Source organism: Topomyia yanbarensis, chromosome 2 (assembly GCF_030247195.1).
Source record: "Topomyia yanbarensis strain Yona2022 chromosome 2, ASM3024719v1, whole genome shotgun sequence".
Classification (NCBI taxonomy): domain Eukaryota; kingdom Metazoa; phylum Arthropoda; class Insecta; order Diptera; family Culicidae; genus Topomyia; species Topomyia yanbarensis.
The window spans coordinates 219,655,553-219,674,453 of record NC_080671.1 but is presented as its reverse complement, the minus strand read 5'-3'; the positions used below and the strand labels follow the sequence as shown (position 1 = coordinate 219,674,453).

The 18,901-nt window shown below is 36.1% G+C and overlaps 1 protein-coding gene across 3 annotated transcripts in view; it reads right to left on the bottom strand.

The window, feature by feature from the left end:
• Positions 1 to 234: 234 nt before the first annotated feature.
• LOC131682914 (serine-rich adhesin for platelets-like) overlaps positions 235 to 18,901 on the bottom strand; it is a 1,216,708-nt gene continuing 1,198,041 nt past the window's right edge. For 2 of the 3 annotated variants that reach the window (XM_058964727.1, XM_058964728.1), the window contains one exon: positions 235 to 3,948. In XM_058964727.1, coding sequence (XP_058820710.1) covers positions 3,589 to 3,948 — 360 coding nt within the window. In that variant the 3' untranslated portion in view covers positions 235 to 3,588. The remainder of the gene's footprint in view (positions 3,949 to 18,901) is intronic. The other variant, XM_058964729.1, reaches the window with a different exon arrangement.

The window sequence follows — 18,901 nt, the reverse complement described above, 5'->3', positions numbered from 1 at the left end:
AACGAAATTTCACTGACAACTGCACAACAATTAGCGGATGTATACAGTACACTCTAAAGAGAAACTGGGCTAAATTTGGTTAATTTCAGTCAAGTATGAAAAAGTTGCCCTAGTTTAAAAGTGTTGTAGTAATTATCAACCCACCCTTTACTTAGGCCGAACGTCGTTCACTCCGTGCTTATTACCCCCATATACTTCTTTCTTTTGTGCTCTTTGTATAATGAAATGACTATATAAAATTTGCAAGCATATGAATATTATATTTATATAAATGTGTTAAATTATGTTTGAGTTCCAATAATCGTCAATAATCAAAGTTCATATGTCATAGAATAAACAACCAATAATAAGTAATAATCATTTTACTACTAGCATCAAGGTAATTATATTCATTGCAGTATTTTGTCAAATATGGTATTTGTTCAACGGTTGTTCGCAAATAATAATTTGATCTTACACACCACAACATCGTTTTGCTGCTGTCTAAGTCTTGTCATGATATGACTGTGATTGTTGTTGATTGATGAAGTTGTAAGTTGAAGGAGGTACAGCTTAATAAATAAACAATAACTGCTTGCAGCGGTATCTTTCTAGTTATTTTTCTTACACTATAATACATACTGATCTTCAATGTGCGCAAATAAAGCAGATAGACGACACACACTGAATGTGATGGTGTGATTTGAAAACCATAAGCTGTACTCATATGCGATGAGGATGTTAGGCACATGTGGAACAACGATTTCAATGGTGAAAATGACACTACCGCGCGACCTTCCGAAATTACTTGACCAAACTTCCAGAAAACTAGACCTAACCTCCATAGTTTAGACTGATGATATAAAGGCACAATCTGTTCGCTTTCGTAAGTTTTTAGATAATCAGCCTATTCTGCATTACGACGGATCGCTTTTTCGAACGAATGTGATTTGTATTCTCAATAACGACAGCAAAACCAAACGAGGGCCTGCTTCGATCGAACCACATTCGTTCGAAAATGTGATCCGTCGTAATGCAGAATAAGGCTGAATATCCAACTAGCATGAGTTGGCGGGTGAACTAACGAGCTTAGAATGGTTGGTACAACAGGATCATTCGCGTTTCTAACTTTATGGCGACACATTTCTAATTAATTGTCCAAAATGGCGGTTATAGTTTTGCGATAATGATGAAATATTTACCAGTTCGCGATAGTTTTACCTTGTGCGTATGTTTAGTAAAAAGTAGTAAAATATTTCAAAGACTAGTTTGACAAATATAAAGCCCTAGACTTTTCATTGGGTTGGGAAAAACTGAAAGATTGCATCTAAACGCAGGACGGCTACAGGTGTGCACATTTTTTTCTGTGTGTGAGTGCGGTTGTCATTTTTCTTCGGTGAAGCCGAAAAAACAAGAGGATATGAAGAAGAAAAGCACAAACAGTTGACGTAGCGGGCCCTTCTGTTGCCATAAGTTTTGTTTCGGTTCGGTCATAGTTAATTTAATCGATTATTTTCGATGTAAAAAGTGTCCATAAGTGTTCTAATCGATAGATCCGGGGCCCTATTCTCACAGTCACGTCACTTAGTGACTAGAAGGAAATTTTGTTCTAGTCACTGGGTGACGTGACTGTGAGAATAGGGCCCCCGAAGTGAAGCTCGGACTTTTCTCACTTTTCATCGTGTGCCAAAGAATCAGGATGCTCGTTCGGATGTTGATGTTTACTTCAAGGGCCCCGACCGCCATGCTTAATTTTGCAAGTATAATACACGGTTAAATAAAACAACCTGCAGAATAAGTTCTTTTAACTTTTGAGTTGTGCGTCGCTTTCGCACTTATTAGTGTTGTCAAAAACAAAAAAAGAGATTTGACTCAGTCGAGGTCTTCCGTGGAGGAAGGTACTTTTGAGTTGTTTGGGGTGAACTCAAAATTAGGTAAATTCAACTTAAATTTGAATATAAAAAACTTATCAATCAGTTGTAATTTTTGCCGTGGTTAAATGGAAACTACCTTCAACACGGTTTACCTAATTTTAAGTTCCCCCACGATACCACGAGATTGAGTCAAAGGAACTCAATTTTAGGTAGTTTTTCGTTTCCGTGTACTAATACACTCAAAAGTGTCAAATGTTCCCACCTTTTTCTCCATCTTGATCTAAAAAAAAATTAAATACAATTCAATATTAATTCGTCAAAAGGGCGAAAGTGTTTTTTGTAAACAAACTTGTTTCGCTCATTAGTCTGCTGCACAGTTGAATTTCATAAAAATTTGCGTTAATGTAAATTTTTACGCTTCGTAGAAGTAATTTCAATTGTTTTCTGCTTTGAAATTATAGTAAATTAAGAGAAACCATCAAAATAAAAGTTTGTTTACAAATCTTATTCGCCCTTTTGCAAATTTAATATAGAATTGATCTTCCTTAATGATAATATCATACTACTGTTCAAATGTATCTGAAGAATAAATAGAACACAATATCTTTTACTGTCTACTAACGCATAATATTGCGACTCGCTGATGGAAACTTACAAAGGTGATGGAATTTCGCTGGAAGGTTTCGTTTTTTCTCTTTTTAGTATTGACGTGAAGATTGAAGTGCATAAGTTTTACGTAGTACACGAAAGGCTGATGGTTGATGAAAAAGAAAGCTAATTATACGTATTGATGGCTTAGTTCTTGACTTATGAAATATTGTACTTACAGAAGGTAGCTATATCGAAACAGGAGACGCGACTGGTAGGTATAAAGTTTTAGTAGATAATTGATCTATGTTTAATGCATGCTTTCGTGACTCCACAATGCTTAAATATACGGAATTATTCTGTTGATAAAATGTTTTGTTATGCCTTTTACAATTGCGTGTTTTCTTATGGAGTAGCACAATTATTGAATTGGTATAATTGTATCTACACATTGAAAGGTATAGTTAGAATTAAAAAAAACATTCCCTGCCATCAACATTCAAATCTTCATTACATACTAACGGAAACTATCGGTTGTGTAAAATGGATTTCTAGAATTATCACTGACTGAATTTTATTCTAAAAACATCACTTGCAAATTACTCACAACATCGCAAAAAATCACGAAAATAACAGTTCCGTTAGTTGAATCTCACTATGTTCGGCACAAGATGGGCTATTTCCCAAAAATAACAATTTGATCGCCATTTAAAAGTGCTTTATTCAGTGCTACGATGTGTGTGAAATAATTACAAAAGTAATTCAATGCAAATGCAATAGCTTTAAACTTTTTTTTTTAATCAAGCGATTTTTATTAAAATCGATTCAAAAAACCGTTTTGTGATTGTTATCATTTTGCAGACATTCAAAATTAAAGCCCCTTACAATTAGAGTTAACGCTATGTCGGATAGTCTTGATTTTGTGAATTCCAAACGCGAAGTTGACAGTGCGAAAATAGCGACTTATTTGTTCGATTTAAAAATTAGCAGATGATTATAACTACATGTTTTAATAATTAGTATCACTCCAATTGTAATCATTTTGAAGATTTGATTTCAAGAATAGTAATAGTAGCTGTTACATGCAAATATGTTGTCACAAAACCAAGTAAAAAAACGGATACCTAATATAAAAAGGAACAAAAATTTAGTCTTCTGCGGAATCGTTTAAAGTCATTTGCCAATCAGTTCCATTATTAATAATTCTCTGATTGCCCTTCGTCAAGTGTTCCTCAATATCTAAAAGATTTTTGGTTCTCTCCTCATCTAAAATTATTTCGTCGAGATTTGAAATAGCTGATTTTGTCGGAACCGACTTGCCAGACGGAGAAGTCTTTGCGCCTATCTTCAGCACTGGGGTTGAAGTTGGATTTTTATTGGGATTTGTATTACTTTTACGTAGAATTGTCGTAGGGTTGCTCGGTTTTAATGTAGTAGATGTCCGGCTTGTTGACTTGGACACGGAGGTGCTCGTTTTATTAGTAGCAGGAGTCCTCTGAGTAGCACTCTGAAAGAAAGAATTGTTTGTAATATGTTTAGCGATTGACTTTTTAAAGCAAATCATTCATGTAAGGTAAATAAATAAATAAAGCCAGGTAAAGGTAAATAAATAAACAAAGCCATCATCACATACTAAAACCTCCAAACTTTATGCGTCCTAACACTGGTGCTAAGAAGATTAAGAACATTAAAGAAGCTTTTTATCTGAAAAATAATCTTTTCCGGCTAATTTTTCAGTGATTATGCAGTGTACTGCCGTTCTACGCATAATTGTCCCATGTATATAGGGAATCCCATAGAACATGGGACAATTAAGCTTATAACGGCAGTGTAGGTATCTTTCAAGTATATTCTGGCACATTTTTCATTTTATTTACTATTGGACCGATAAAAAGTGATGCGAAATATTTGGAACCGTTATTTACATCTTGTTTTTATTTCTGCGCAATTCGGGGTGGTACGTAAATACCAGAGTGTATGTAAGGAGAGTGAAGACAACTGTCATGATTATCTGTCAGTAATATTCCAAACGAACAAACGACCTCTCAAAATACATGGATTTGACTCGTTTGGAATGACACTGACAAATAATCATTGTTCCAATTTTGGCAGTGTCGTCACTCTCCTTATATGCACTCAGGTAAATACAAGCCTTACCCGTTCGTGCAAGTGGAAAAAGCTGTCGATCTTGTTAGAAATAGTCACTCTATCCGTCGAGCAGCGACTGCATGTATTGTTCCTGAAAGCACAATTCGCTTAAATCTGAAAGCAAAGCAACCCGAATAGAAATGTACAGTAATAAAACCATGATTTTCACTGTGACAGTACAGTAATTTTACAATAATTTACAGTGAGTTTTAGTATTATACTACAATACAAAAACAATAAACTTTAACGTTTTTACAGTAAATTTCAATGTAAAATAGACTTTTACAGTAAAAAAGGGGGGTGGTTATATATCTTAACATTAAAAAAATAGATTTTTCTCCATAAATTTTTTCTCGAAAACAGTAAAATTTAATGTGAATTTACTGTATCAGTTTTTTTCTGAACAGTACTATTGTTACATGAAATTTTATTGTAAATCTACTTTGAGAACATTGTATCGAACAATGTTGAAACAGTAATAACTATAATATTTATTGTTTTATGATTGTTTGTAGGGTAAATGCGATTGTAAAATTCTATCCGGGAAGCTTTTCGCAATCCTGGAGGAACGCATATTTTAACGAGAGAAGAGGAAACACATTGTCAATTGGATAATCGATAGCGCCAAAGTTGGTTTTCCGGTTGATCGGCAACGACTAAGGACATTCGTAGCGTATATAACCAGCATATCAGGCTAAGTGGCAGGGCTTGGAATCCGAACTACTGAATAGAAGCAGGCATAATTCATTCTCTCAAACACGAGTGTATGCATGCTTACCATTGCTCTCAAATCCAATCGTATGTAGTCTGTATTCGGCTATTTTTTACCTTCGTGAATGTGTATATATGATGAATATTAAATATTAAAGATGGCTTCAAAGGAATAAATGTTATTCCTTTGAAGCCATCTGCTGTGCAATGCTTCGCAGGCGCTATTGAGCCGTGAAGCAACATCATTCAGAGAAATTTTTACAGCTCAGCTCTCTCCCATTTTCATGAGATTGCGATGGTCTAGCAGAAAACATCCATCAGATTAGGCGTGTTTCGAAATTCAACATTGCTAAACAATTGGTCATCGATGACCAAATTGTTGAGTTAAACATGGCCGCCGCGATTTTTTTCAGTGAGCAAAAGAGAAAGTTTTGCTCTGTTTTGATACAAAACTTCGGATGCAACATTGCACGTTGGAGAGCTGCGACACCCATTCCCCTTTCGCTGCTGAGCGGCATAGAATCTGGTACCAGTGATGCCACATTTTATATTATTTACCGGGAATAAAAAAAATCGCGCTACTTTTTCAGAAAATTTGTACCGAAATTTACAGCAATAAGTTTATGCAAACGTTTTGCTAGTTGAATAATATTTGGTTAATTTGGGTGTTTTATACATCAACCTTTCCAATCTCGCTTTATTTTTCCGTCAATAATAAATAAAAAACACTAAGTTCTTACTGCAAAAATCATTTGTTCTATTGTTAAGGTTTCAATCATGAGTTCATTCGCCAGCAAATCATTTGTTTGGAATAGTCAAATTACAAAATATATTTGCATTACACACCAAAGAAAAACAGTTTCCGTGAATTTATATATCCTATATACACTTTCTCAATATTACTAGGTATTAGAAATGTCAAATTAAACTATTGTTTTACCATTTTATCTCCAAAAATATGTACCATACTGTAGTTTCCTTAGACATCATTTTAATCTGTACCTATACAATTATAATCTGCAGCTTTATAGAAAAATCTGTACTTTTGGTAGCACTGCGCGGTACGCATACAGATCTGTCAATCGCGCTTCTCATTCGTTCTTGTAATGATGGTGGGGGCATGCCAAGATGGAGAGAAAGGTGGGAACATTTGACACTTTTGAGTGTATTAGTATTATACTTGCAAAATTAAGCATGGAGGCCGGGGCCCTTGAAGTAAACATCAACATCCGAACGAGCATCCTGATTCTTTGGCACACGATGAAAAGTGAGCTTCACTTCGGATCTATCGATTAGAACACTTATGGACACTTTTTACCTCGAAAATAATCGATTAAATTAACTATGACCGAACCGAAACAAAACTTATGGCAACAGAATGGCTACGTCAACTGTTTGTGCTTTTCTTCTTCATATCCTCTTGTTTTTTCGGCTTCACCGAAGAAAAATGACAACCGCACTCACACACAGAAAAAAATGTGCACACCTGTATCCGTCTTGGGGGCTGAAATAAATTCCCATTCTCACAACATGTGGTCGGCACCCAAACATGCTATCTCTTTCGCTTCTTTTACCTGTTGTATAAGCTTCTTTCAAGAATGCGTGAACCGTCAACGAAGTTTTGGCGTCAGTGTGCTCTTGGGCTCGCATCTGGTAGGATGGTAATGGTTGCTAATTGATGCGCGCAGTTGTACGATAAGGCATTCAATTCAAGTTTTCATTGCGCTCAAATACAGTTTTTCACTATTCCTTCCTTGACCTGAGTTAAGGCATATGTCGACAGGTTACCGTAATATTGTTAATAAACAAATACAAATACTATTCTCAGGTTATTTTTGCTATTATCAGTTTCTCGGTGATGGTTTGGCCGATTATCACAAATGCCTCAAATTAAAGGTATATTTTCCTGCTACAAAATTACGTACGGATCGGTTGCATTGTTCCGGAAATATAAACTGTTAATAGTCCGGTCACATGAAATTCCCCTATAAGAAGGAACTAAAAAAATTCTAAGAAATCGAATTTGAATTTTGGATGACAAATATCTTTAAAATGCATGAAACATCGAGATTTTAACATAACCACTTTTGGTGTTTAGACCATTTGGGCATAAAGTATCCTTCCTAAATATTATGCGAACATTATCCTGCTTCTCCTACCAGCTGATCAAGACGACCAAACTCAAACCGCTGATAACTGGTTCAAGTTTTCGATTTGGTCTTTTTCTTTTACAAAATTTTAGAACTCGAATATTGATTTCTTTTCTTGTATATAGTTGTCATGTCATGTATAATGAAAATGTATTACACCCAGGTTTTTTACGAGGGGGATACGTACCGCATAAAAAACCGCGTTAATTGGAAAATCCGCGTAAAAAACCGCGTTAGTTCGAAAATCCTCGTAAAAAAAATCGCGGTTATTCGAAAGTCCGCGTAAAAAAATTCTCAACGCAAGACTTTTATTATATTTTTAAAAGTTTTTTTTTGCGTGGATTTCGCAAATATCACGTTTTAGCAAAAAATATGCCTGGTCCTTTTGAAGGCAACCGATTTAGAAGTTTTTCGGAAAGATGAAAGAGACGGGTCTGGACTCCTTATGTCCCGCACCTCAACAATATGGGTATTTTCGGAATGGTCTTGACGAGAAGGTGCCAGAAGTTGATTTTTGGTGTCATTTTGAAATCCAAGATGGCGACTTCCGGTTTGGCGAAATTTGCTATAACCCAATAAATATGTATATTTTCGGAATAGTTTTGAAGAGTATGTGCCAGAAATAGATTTTTGACGCTATTTTTAAATCCAAGATGGCGACATCCAGTTGAGCAAAATTCGCTATAACCCATGCGATATGGATGTTTTCGGAATGGTCTTTACGAGTAGGTGCCCGAAATTTATGTTTGATGCCATGTTTTAATCCAAGATGGCGACTTCCGGTTTAGCGAAATTCGCTGTAACCCAATCAATATAGGTATTTTCGGAATGGTCTTAACGAGTAGGTGCCAGGAATAAATAAATAAATAAAGCTGCATCTTCAAGGCGAGGTTGTCAATGAAAAATTGATTTTTGAAGCCATTTTGAAATCCAAGATGGCGATTTCCGGCTTAGCGAGATTCTCTACAACTTAATCAATATGAATATTTTCGGAATGGTTTTTGACGAGTAGGAGACAAATGTTGATGTTTGACGTCATTTTGAAATTCTAGATGGCGACTTCCGGTTAACCGAAATTCCCGAATGAAAAATCTTGGCGATCATCCAAACCATCATCGAATATAAGGTCTAATAATAAACCAGCGAAATGTAAAATATTTTATGTGTTCATCCAGAAGAGTGCGGTGAGAATGGAAGTGAGAGAAGAAAGAGATGTATGTAATGTGAGTTGGGGGTTTTAATTGATTCAAATTAAACACATTGCTAAAATTCAAGTAAATTCAACTGTTTAATTAAAGCTATTTGTACTACCCATAAACCGAAAGTCGCCATCTTAGATTTAAAAATGGCGTCAAAAATCAATTTCTAGTACCTACTTCAAGACCATTCCGAAAATATCCATATTGTTCAGGTACGGACCATAAGGAGTCTTGCAGACCCGTCTCTTCCAGGTTTCCGAAAATCTTCTAAGTCTTTTGCATTCAAAAAAGAAAGGAAATTCATTCATTTCAACTACCATCAAAGGCATTTTGAACATCATTCTTCATTAGATGCACAATATATGTACCTATGTGAAAAAACTGGTGCGAATATTACGCACTACTATTGCACTGACGGATCACATTCATTGCAATTGAGTGAGTTTCAGGCAACTTATATTTAAACTAAAGACTAAAGACTGAAGTTCACACTGGCACGTAGCCAGAGGGAAGGAGGGGGAGTCTAAAGGGTAACTCCGCTTCCCCACCACATTTTCGGGAATAATGATAAATGATCACAAATTAAAAAAAAATATAATAATTCCAAGCAAGCGTGTATCTCGGCTAGAGTTTTGTGTATCGTGGATAACCTAGAAAAAGTTCGAACAAATTGATGTGAAAATGATGTAGAATAGAAGAAAGAGTGAAAGCGTGTAAACTGAAAGGCTTCCCAAAAACAATATGGCTTCTTGAAAGAAAAAAAGAATTGTGAAAACGTGTAAACCACGTGCCTTTTCAAACTAGCAAAATTTCTGCTTGGTCGCCTGTCATGAAAAATGGCTGCTTTGTAGCCTGCAAAGAAAAAGCTCAACAGCCGCATGCATATATTATACTTCGCAAAAATCACCTTAGGGGTCATCCCCTGGACAATTAAGGAAAGGGTAGAGGTCACGAGAAAGTCCATGCTTGTCCATTGGGATGGGGGTGGGATATGGGTAATGTCCACGTCATCATATTTTTGTCTTTTATAAAAAAATGAAACAAATTTGTATTGCCATTGGTGCGAGCGGTTATATTCAAATTTTTTCAAGATTTTTAAATAGTCCAAGTGCTTATAACAGCATAGTATGTGCGTGTGCATCACGTGTGAAAACATCTATGACAACTATCAATGAAAAAATCATAAGAACTCGCACGAAAAAGAATCAGATTTTTTTTTATCTAAATCACTTGATGCAATCTCCTGTAACATGGTCTAATCACATTAATTTTGGATTTCATAGCTAGAGGTTGAAATTACTAATCAATTCAAGAATTCAAAGGTTATTTCAATCTTGTGATGAATCTTTGAAATATAAAATATCATAAGTCGTTGAGATTTGAACGATTTTCATAAGGTTTGCTTCATATTAGTCTTCCACATGGGAAATTTTTCTAAATTCCACTTTTATGAAACTACCCATTTTTTGAAAGTTCACATGGACACCGCAGAGAGGAGGTAGGGGTTTGGGAATTGTCCACACTTGTCCACGAGGGGGTCAGAAAAAAAGGTTTTTTGTCCACGTAGTATATGAACGGCCCCTTATAGTACGCCACATCGCAACTGAATAAAAACGCTCGCGCATAAATATCAGCAAAAAAAAATACCTTGCCGCACTGAAAACTAGGCATGACGGTACAGGACAACCACATTATATTCAAATCCCAAAACAAATAGTTTTCCTTTTGTTCTAGCATAACGGTATCGCATAATTGAAAATAATCAATCGTAAGACTAAAACAGCATGCAATATTACCACTATAAAGCTTGGCATGGCAGATCAGGACGACCGCATTGTATTCAGCTAAATGCCTTGAGCAACACGATTTTTTTGAGCCATTAATGCATTGCTCGTATACGCACTAGAGTGGGACATGGTTATATGAAAAAAATAAAATTTGGCTCCGAGTAACTTTTTGGGTCCATTTAGCTCCCAGAACAACTCTGCGAATGTTTAGCTCGATCGGTGATACTATATTTTTGCGCCCACTGTTTAAAGTTTACATGGGATTTCGTATGGGGAAATTGTCTTTTGCAAATTAATTCTTCCAAGATTCGCCGTTATCTCCTAAAAATAAACAGATGTCTGATTTTTATAGGAAATTTGTCAAGGAAACAAAGTCTAGAAGACTGCAAAACGATCTGATGCTTGTGGAAAAAGTTATTAAGCAAAAACCTATTGATGCCCTGAAGATTGATGAAAATTTCACTTTTCATAGCATCACTGCTTCTGACGGTTTTATTATATACAAAAATTTTAACTTTCTCTTATTATGTACAAAAGAAGCCTCAATTTATCCCTCAAAACCTTGCGAAGTGGCCATAAAGTATAGATAAACGATTTAGATACGTTAAGAGAGGATTAAAACAAAATTGCGTATAATTGGACAACCAACAGCAGTGGTGCTAGACAAAATGATTATTTTATCAATCGTCAGAGGATCAATCGGTTTCTGCTTAATAACTTTTTTCTCAAGCACCATATCGTTTCGTGGTTTTCAAGACTTTTTTTCTTTGTTAAATTTCCTATACAATCCGCATAACGATTTATTTTTAGGAAGTAATAAAGCAAAAATATAGTTTCACCGATCGAGCTAAGAATTTGCACAGTTGTTCTAGGACCCAAATGGTACCTAAAAAGTTGCTCGGAGCTGGAATCTATTTTTTGTCCCACCCTAATACGCACACCACCAGCGTTACCAACGACGAGCCAAAGGGCTCATTGATCGCAGCAACCTCGACCGGCCATCTTTTTGCTTACGATCGCCTCACAGGTAAGACGTGCTCCTGTTGCTCTCATTTAAGTGTAATACCGTGATGGGAGATTTTCAAGCAATGCAATCCAATTCTCAAATTTTGGTATACGTGGTTTATGAATGGCCTCTTGTCTCTCTGATCGTGACAATTTGGTGTATACAGTGCTACCCAGCGGTGTAAACACGACCCATGGGCTTTTCCCATGTAAATTATCAAAAACGGTTCACCGAAAGTTGCCATCTTGGTTTTCAGAATTGCGTTTAAAATCGATCTCTGCTATCTACTCACAAAGCCTGTTCCGAAAATACCCATATTGATTAGATTAGAGAGAATTAAGCACTTGCCACAAAAATGGGGTGCACATAACCGACCATGTTTGGGAACCGACAACCGATTTAGTAATCTTTTTAAAACAGAATAAAAACAATTGTGGCGAACGTTTCGGTGGCACTCAATTTTTGAACCACAATATAAAATTAATTCACTTCGTAAATATTCTATGGGCCTACTTTTTCGATCGATCTTCTTCTTTCTACAACACTAAGCAAATGATGAAATAAACTTTTAAGCAGGTTTTTACTTGTTCAACAAATATTTTGGTTGTAGTACAGAACCTACGAATCAATTGTCGACAACCGACCAGTGACGGCAACCGACCACTTTCCCCTACCTACTACGAAACTATATGAAGTGAAACAACGAGAAAAATGTTAGCCTTCGTTTGGTGTAACATTTTTGTAACAAATAATTTCGAAATTATTTTAAGCCATATTTAAATGTTTTTGAAAACAAGTTGTTTGTTAGAAATTCAGAGTTTGGTAAATATTACTGTCTTTGATGCGGTTGGCCAACATGAATCTGTGCCAAAGCGGATCATGTGTGGCGTCAATAATTCTGTACAAATATAATGTGGTCAATCAATAAAACTGATTCAAAACCGTTGTAATAATTTTTAAAGCATGTAGAAAATCACAACTAAAATAAGATTGAAACTTTCACACAAAAGTTCACTTTCTTAGCTACATCTGAATCTCCCGGGAGATCCAGAGTATCCGTATAACTGATAAATTCATGAATGCAGTGCTAAAACTCAGAGTTTTTTTCGGAAACATTTTTAGTAGATTTAATATACATTAATATATACTGGTGACTAGATTAAGGTCCATATAAGTTCTAGCATATGAATTGACCAATTTTACACAAACTCGAATTCAAATTCCAATTCGTTCGTTAAAGTTCAAAAATTTCTTTCGACAAAAACAACACCGCATTCAATGTATAATTTGTGAATTGGCCAGTTCTGCAAATATTACGGATCTTCCGAAAATTCATCAAGCTGTGACCGCTGATTTATTTTTTGTTCTGGAACTTTGTGGACTCTCGAAAGTATTTTCAAAATTCGCATTGCAATTATTGCGCTTTTCATCTGTTGGCCCTAAACAACTTCAAGGTACCGAAGAGGGGCAGTAAAGCAGTTTTTGCATGTAAACATTAAATTTTTGACATTTTTTGATGGAGTAACGCGAATAACTTTTATTTGTTTATTTGTTGTACCGTCACCAACAGACCCCTTGGCCCCAATGGTGGTTACTTAAACTAATTACATTTCAGAATACGAATAATTTTAGTTTTTATCGAATTCCTTGTCAGGTTGAAGTCAAACGCCGTCGCCACACTGTTAAACACACGCTGGAGTCCGGTAACAGCGCCCTGGCGCCCATAGTTAGTTCTCCTGAATGGGACTCGCAGAAGAGAGTTATTGCGCAGAGCTCGAACGCGAGCTTGAAGATCGAGGCGTCCGAGGATTGTAGGGCAATCCACCCTGGCAGACAGTAAGTCCGAGACGAACAGGGCTCGAGAGCAGTCCCTCCGGATGCTTAGAGTATTGAGCTGTATTAACTGACAACGGTTTTCGTAGCTCGGCAGCTGAAATCTGTTTTGCCAAGGAAGAGGTCGGAGTGCAAAGCGTATGAACCGGCGTTGGACGGCCTCGATTCTGTCGACACCGTTCTGGTAGTAAGGGTTCCAAACAGCAGAACAATATTCCAGTGTTGAGCGAACCAGCGCACAATAGAGAGATTTTAAACAGTATACGTCCTTAAAGTTTTTCGCTATTCGGAAGATGAACCCAAGCTGTCTTGAAGCCTTATCCACAATGGATGATGTATGTGGTTTGAACGTTAGTGCCGAATCCATGATGACTCCGAGATCCTTGACGTTAGAGTGTCTTGGAATACTCGAGTCGAAGAGATGGTAGTTAAACTGAATCGGATGGCGTTTCCGCGTGAACGTAACGATTGAGCATTTGCTCGGGTTTAAAACCATTCTGTTTAGATCACACCACGTACTAAAGCTGTCCAATTCCCTCTGAAGAAGCTCGGCATCGGTTTTATCCCGTATTTGTTGAAAAATTTTCATGTCGTCGGCAAAAGAAAGGCGGGGTCCTTGTAATTTGATGTTGACGTCATTAAAGTAGAGGAGGAATATCACTGGACCGAGATGGCTTCCTTGTGGGATGCCGGATGTAGCGAAGAATGGTGTAGATAGACAGTCCTTAATGCTGATTTGGAGCTGCCTTCCATCGAGGTAGGAACGAAACCAGCGCAGAAGTTGTCCATGAATACCGAGTTTGTCCAGCTTCGCTATTGCGATATCATGATTGATTTTGTCGAAGGCCGCAGATAGATCCATGTAAATAGCATCGGTTTGCAATCCGTCAGCGAATCCATCCATTACATATGTTGTGAACGAGAGCAGGTTAGTCGTTGTCGATCGTTTAGGCATAAATCCGTGTTGATCGTCTGCAATGTAGTGTTTGCAGTGAAAGAAAAGAGGGTCTAAGACAACCAGCTCGAATAGTTTTGATACTGCACTTAAACACGAGATTCCTCGATAATTGTCAATGTTCGATTTGTTTCCTTTTTTGTGAACTGGAAACATGTGCGCTGCTTTCCAGAAGGAAGGGAATGTTCCAGTATTGAGTGATAGCACAAAGACTCGCCGAAGTGGTTCAAGAAGCCCGCTGATGCACTTTTTGACAAAAATCGAAGGAACGCCATCTGGACCCGGGGAACTAGATGCTTTCAGCTTGGAATTTGCTGCAAGAATGGCAGCATTATCGACACAAATTCGGTTGATGGTTCGTCCTAGAGAAGGAGTTAGATTTGAAGCGGCAGCGACTTGTTGTGGGGAAAGGTTCTCGTCGGAAAAAACGCTTGAAAATTTGTCGGAAAACAATTGGCAAATTTCCTTAGTGTCGGTGCCTAAAACTCCATTTAATGACATACAAGATGGTAACCCGGATTCTTTTCGCTGCTCGTTCACATATTTCCAAAACGACTTGGGCTTGGATTTCAGTTGACGTTCGACGTTTCGCTGATATCTAAAAAAGGCACGTCTGCTTTGCTGTTTGTATTCGTGGTTGAGTTGAAAGTAGTGGTTTCGTAATGCAAGTGTCTTATGCTTCGAGAACTTTTTAAATGCGGCTCGTTTGGCAGTTTTTAATCGTCTAAGCACTGTTGATTGCCAGGGAGGGTGTTGATTTGTGCTGACATAATTACACGAATTAATTGTTTTTGAAGGAGGAAAATTTCAAATATCTCGAAAACTATCGCATTTTGGAATATTTTTGTTAAATGCATTTTGATTTTAAATGGTGCTTAGAATTATATTCTGTAATAGAATTACAATTTTGTATGTCTATTAGTATGAAATTTAAAAACATGTACGAAGTTATTGTTAGGAAAACTTTTTTACCGATTTTTTCTCCATCATGCAATCACATTCAAAATGTTTCTTTTCTCTTTAGGTTTTTGGTAACAAAATATAATTTTTTTTAAAAATGGGTTTTTCGCAATTTTTATCATAAATTTTTGTTTTTTTGAAAAATGACATTTTTTTCAGTGTATATTTTTTCAGACAGAAGTATTCATTCCCTGTAACTCGTTCTCAGATAGTTTTACTGTATAAAATACAGTAATCTAACAAAAAAATTTTGAAATTCATATACGTAGAAACGTTTACGCCCTTTTGAAAAGTTGCTCTTGAGTCAAAATAATCTTATTACCTGTGGAAAATATTTAGTCTTGCATGACGGTGAAACGTGTAAAGTTTCATTGGAATCTAAGATGGTCCGTCACGATTTTAAAGATTTTCGGACGAATCTTCGTGGAATTCCTCATTATTGTTTGAATTATTTTCCTACAGTGAATATGGCTGTTTGTTTAGGTTTAGGTGCTTTTCTGATCTAACAGGTAGGATGATAATAGAAACAAGGATAAAATCTGCTCATTGCCTTATATGTTCATAAAAATATACAGACATTTTCCAACGTCAACGAAATATGCAGATTGGAAGCAACACCATTAATTTTGTTCTACTGACTCTCAGTTTTCCGCTACTTTTTACCAAGTTTTGCTCAGCCGAGCACTCAGCTAACCAAGCTCTCAGTACAAGTGACGTATGTTTTGCTGAAACTCGGAAAATATATCACTGAAAATCAGTAAATTGATGCCACGTTGCTGAGCTATCAATTTAAAAAAAATCAACTGACCGTTCAGCTGTGCGGAAAACACCGAACTGAAGATGAGATATTCAAATGTTGAATCTTCAAAAGCACAAACGATTTTGAAGAAACTACTTACCACCGAATCAAACTTAAATTATAAATGCTAATAACAGTTTTGGCTTCATCTCAATTAATGCCTGAAGCATCGAGACGAGTACATATAGACCTTTTTAGTAGACCCAACACGAAAAACACTCAAATAGCTATATAATTAGCTGTAGGAAGCTGAAAAAATGCATTTAAAGTATAGTCCATAAAGCAAGGAAGAGTATTCTGATCGCAATTGAAAAGCGAGATAGTGAACTTGTTCTTTGATTATTCTCCTATTTTCAGTAGTGTTTAGCATAAGCAATTTTTTAACTAAAATATACATAAGATGCGCATAAGTTGCCCAAGCAGAAAATAGGAAAAACGACAGGCGGTGCAATCAGTTTCTAAACTGATCACTCGACTGACACGCAGTGCTAATCACAGAAATGAAACTTATTCACCAACAATTCAATACTAACGCATGCAAAATAACTGGTGTATTGGTATGTGTACGTTAAAAGTCTCTTTCCTCTCGATGCCGTTTGTTGACCAAATCATCGGCCCTCACCCTACGATGGATTGTTGAGCTGTCTGATCTGATAATCTCTCTCTCGCGCAACATAATCAAGCTTTGTTTATGTTGCACACTGGTGTCACAGCGCGTCGCTTTACTCTCCCGCAACAAAAAGTCATCAAAATACCGATGAGTTGCTGGTGGATTTAAGAACGCGCCTATTGTTATTCGCAAGGGTACATTTCGCAAGCGATTTTATCCCTGATTTTGAACATGTATGTATAACTTTACTTGGGTAAAATCTGGTGGTGAGGTTTCAAACTAACAGTTAGAACCTTTGACCGATAAACACATCTATCCACCTAAAAGGACGATTTGATTAGGTAAGTCCGAATATCCCCGGATTCCCCTACGGATCGGCGAGATTTTTTTTTTCAAATGTTGAATTTATATTATTTAGAAAAAATACGTAATGCGTTGTATGAATTACCAATACAGTGAATCCCAATTTTATCAAACCCCAATTTGCTCCCGACTTTGTCAGCCTAATGAAAAGGCGTTTGATGGACTTTAGCAGACGAACCAAGTCAAATCCGAGTAAATCCTTTCGAGCACTTTTTTATCAATTAATATACAAAATATGCAAAAACAACATTTTTTTGAATTTTCGTAGGATAACTCTCTTTAGGAAATTCCTACTAAATAATCAGAAGGGATAATGAGACCATGTTTAGGGACTAACGAAAAAATATTTTAATAGCTTTGAGCTATTAAAAAGAGAGAAAAAATATGAACCGATTTTGTCAATTTCCTCATAACGGGGCTGATACAAACGGGCCACTGTGTACATTCATTGTGTAACATAATCTGTTCTAGCAATTGAACCAGATGCGCAGAAAAAATATGTTAAATATAGCTAAAATTATGCTTTATATCCACGAGAAAACAAATTCATAGGATTCTTTTCAAAAAAATGTTATTTATTTTAAGGTTTTGAATTAGTTTGTACGTTGAGAGAGTTCGTGCATACAAAAAGCTTGAAAAGCTAGAAAGGTTTTAATGGCTATACGATTTAATCTTAGATAGTTGAATGGTCGATTGATATGACACTGTCAGATAAATGGTAAACAAACGTTAGAGATGGCGAGTCTTTGTACCAGAGGGATTCAGCTTCTTTAGATTTGGTGGGCGGAGAGATTGAGTTATGTTAGAGCAACTTCAGTTTTGATTTGTTTTCAAAAACTTGCGAAGCTAATCTATAAAGATTCTTGGTAGTAAGCCAAAAGTAAAAAATTTGACATACATTTTAGTCTTCATAGAACATGCATCAATCGGTTTTTTGTTAAATTTTGGAAAATCCAACTCAATTTTTTTAAATTTTTGTTTTATAATTTAAAAATCTGGCATAATGAAAGGTTTGTCATTTTGTCTAGAAACTGCAAAAAACTCTGGCTCTGCCAGATAAATCTGTCATAATGGCATCCCTGAGTGCGACCAGAACAGAAACAATCAAATCTCCAGCTTAGTGCTTTGATTTATTATCTCAAACAGTTTTGTTGCGAACTTTACAACTGGTATACGCTAGCCTTTTTTGTCCCATCTGAAACACGTTTAGAACTGTGTTTCCAATACAGTAATGTTTCGATTATATCACTATGCGTTTATAACAATACTCGTTTATATCACCCTCGATTATATCACGGTTTTGTCTCGATTATATCACGCTTTTTTTAAAAACGGACGAGACACACTACGTTTTGATCCAGTTAAGCCACATGTTGTGTCCTGGTACTTTCAGGATTATTTTACAATTGATTTGCTTATTTACATGTAGGATAATGAGCCTATTACAGTAAGATTCCGTTTTTGGCACGTTTCGTTTTTGGCTTGCTCCCATTTTGGGACACTCCGATTTTGGCAATAAACAGGTTCCGTTTTTGGCAAAATTCTTGTTGTACATAGTATGTCTTTTAAAACTGTGCAATAAATATTTTTTTAATATCAATTGACATCACATTTGACTTTATTTCCAAACATGAAAGTCATATTAACCCTCAAAGGGGCAAATCATTTTTTTTAAATTTTATTTAAATTGTCTCATAGTTTCAATTCATTACTGTGATAATTTTGAGATGTTTTTCTCAATGTTGTTTTGAAACAGTGTTATGCATTTAATGGTTAATTATATTGTACACTATACGTGTTGTGTTTAATGATCACAATAAGTATAGAAATGTATTATTTATGTATAATATAACTGGTAACAGTGTAACTAGTGTCTGACGGAATCAATTTTTATAGTAAGACCCAGAGCACTTTAAGAGTCAAGTACAGAGGAATGCGC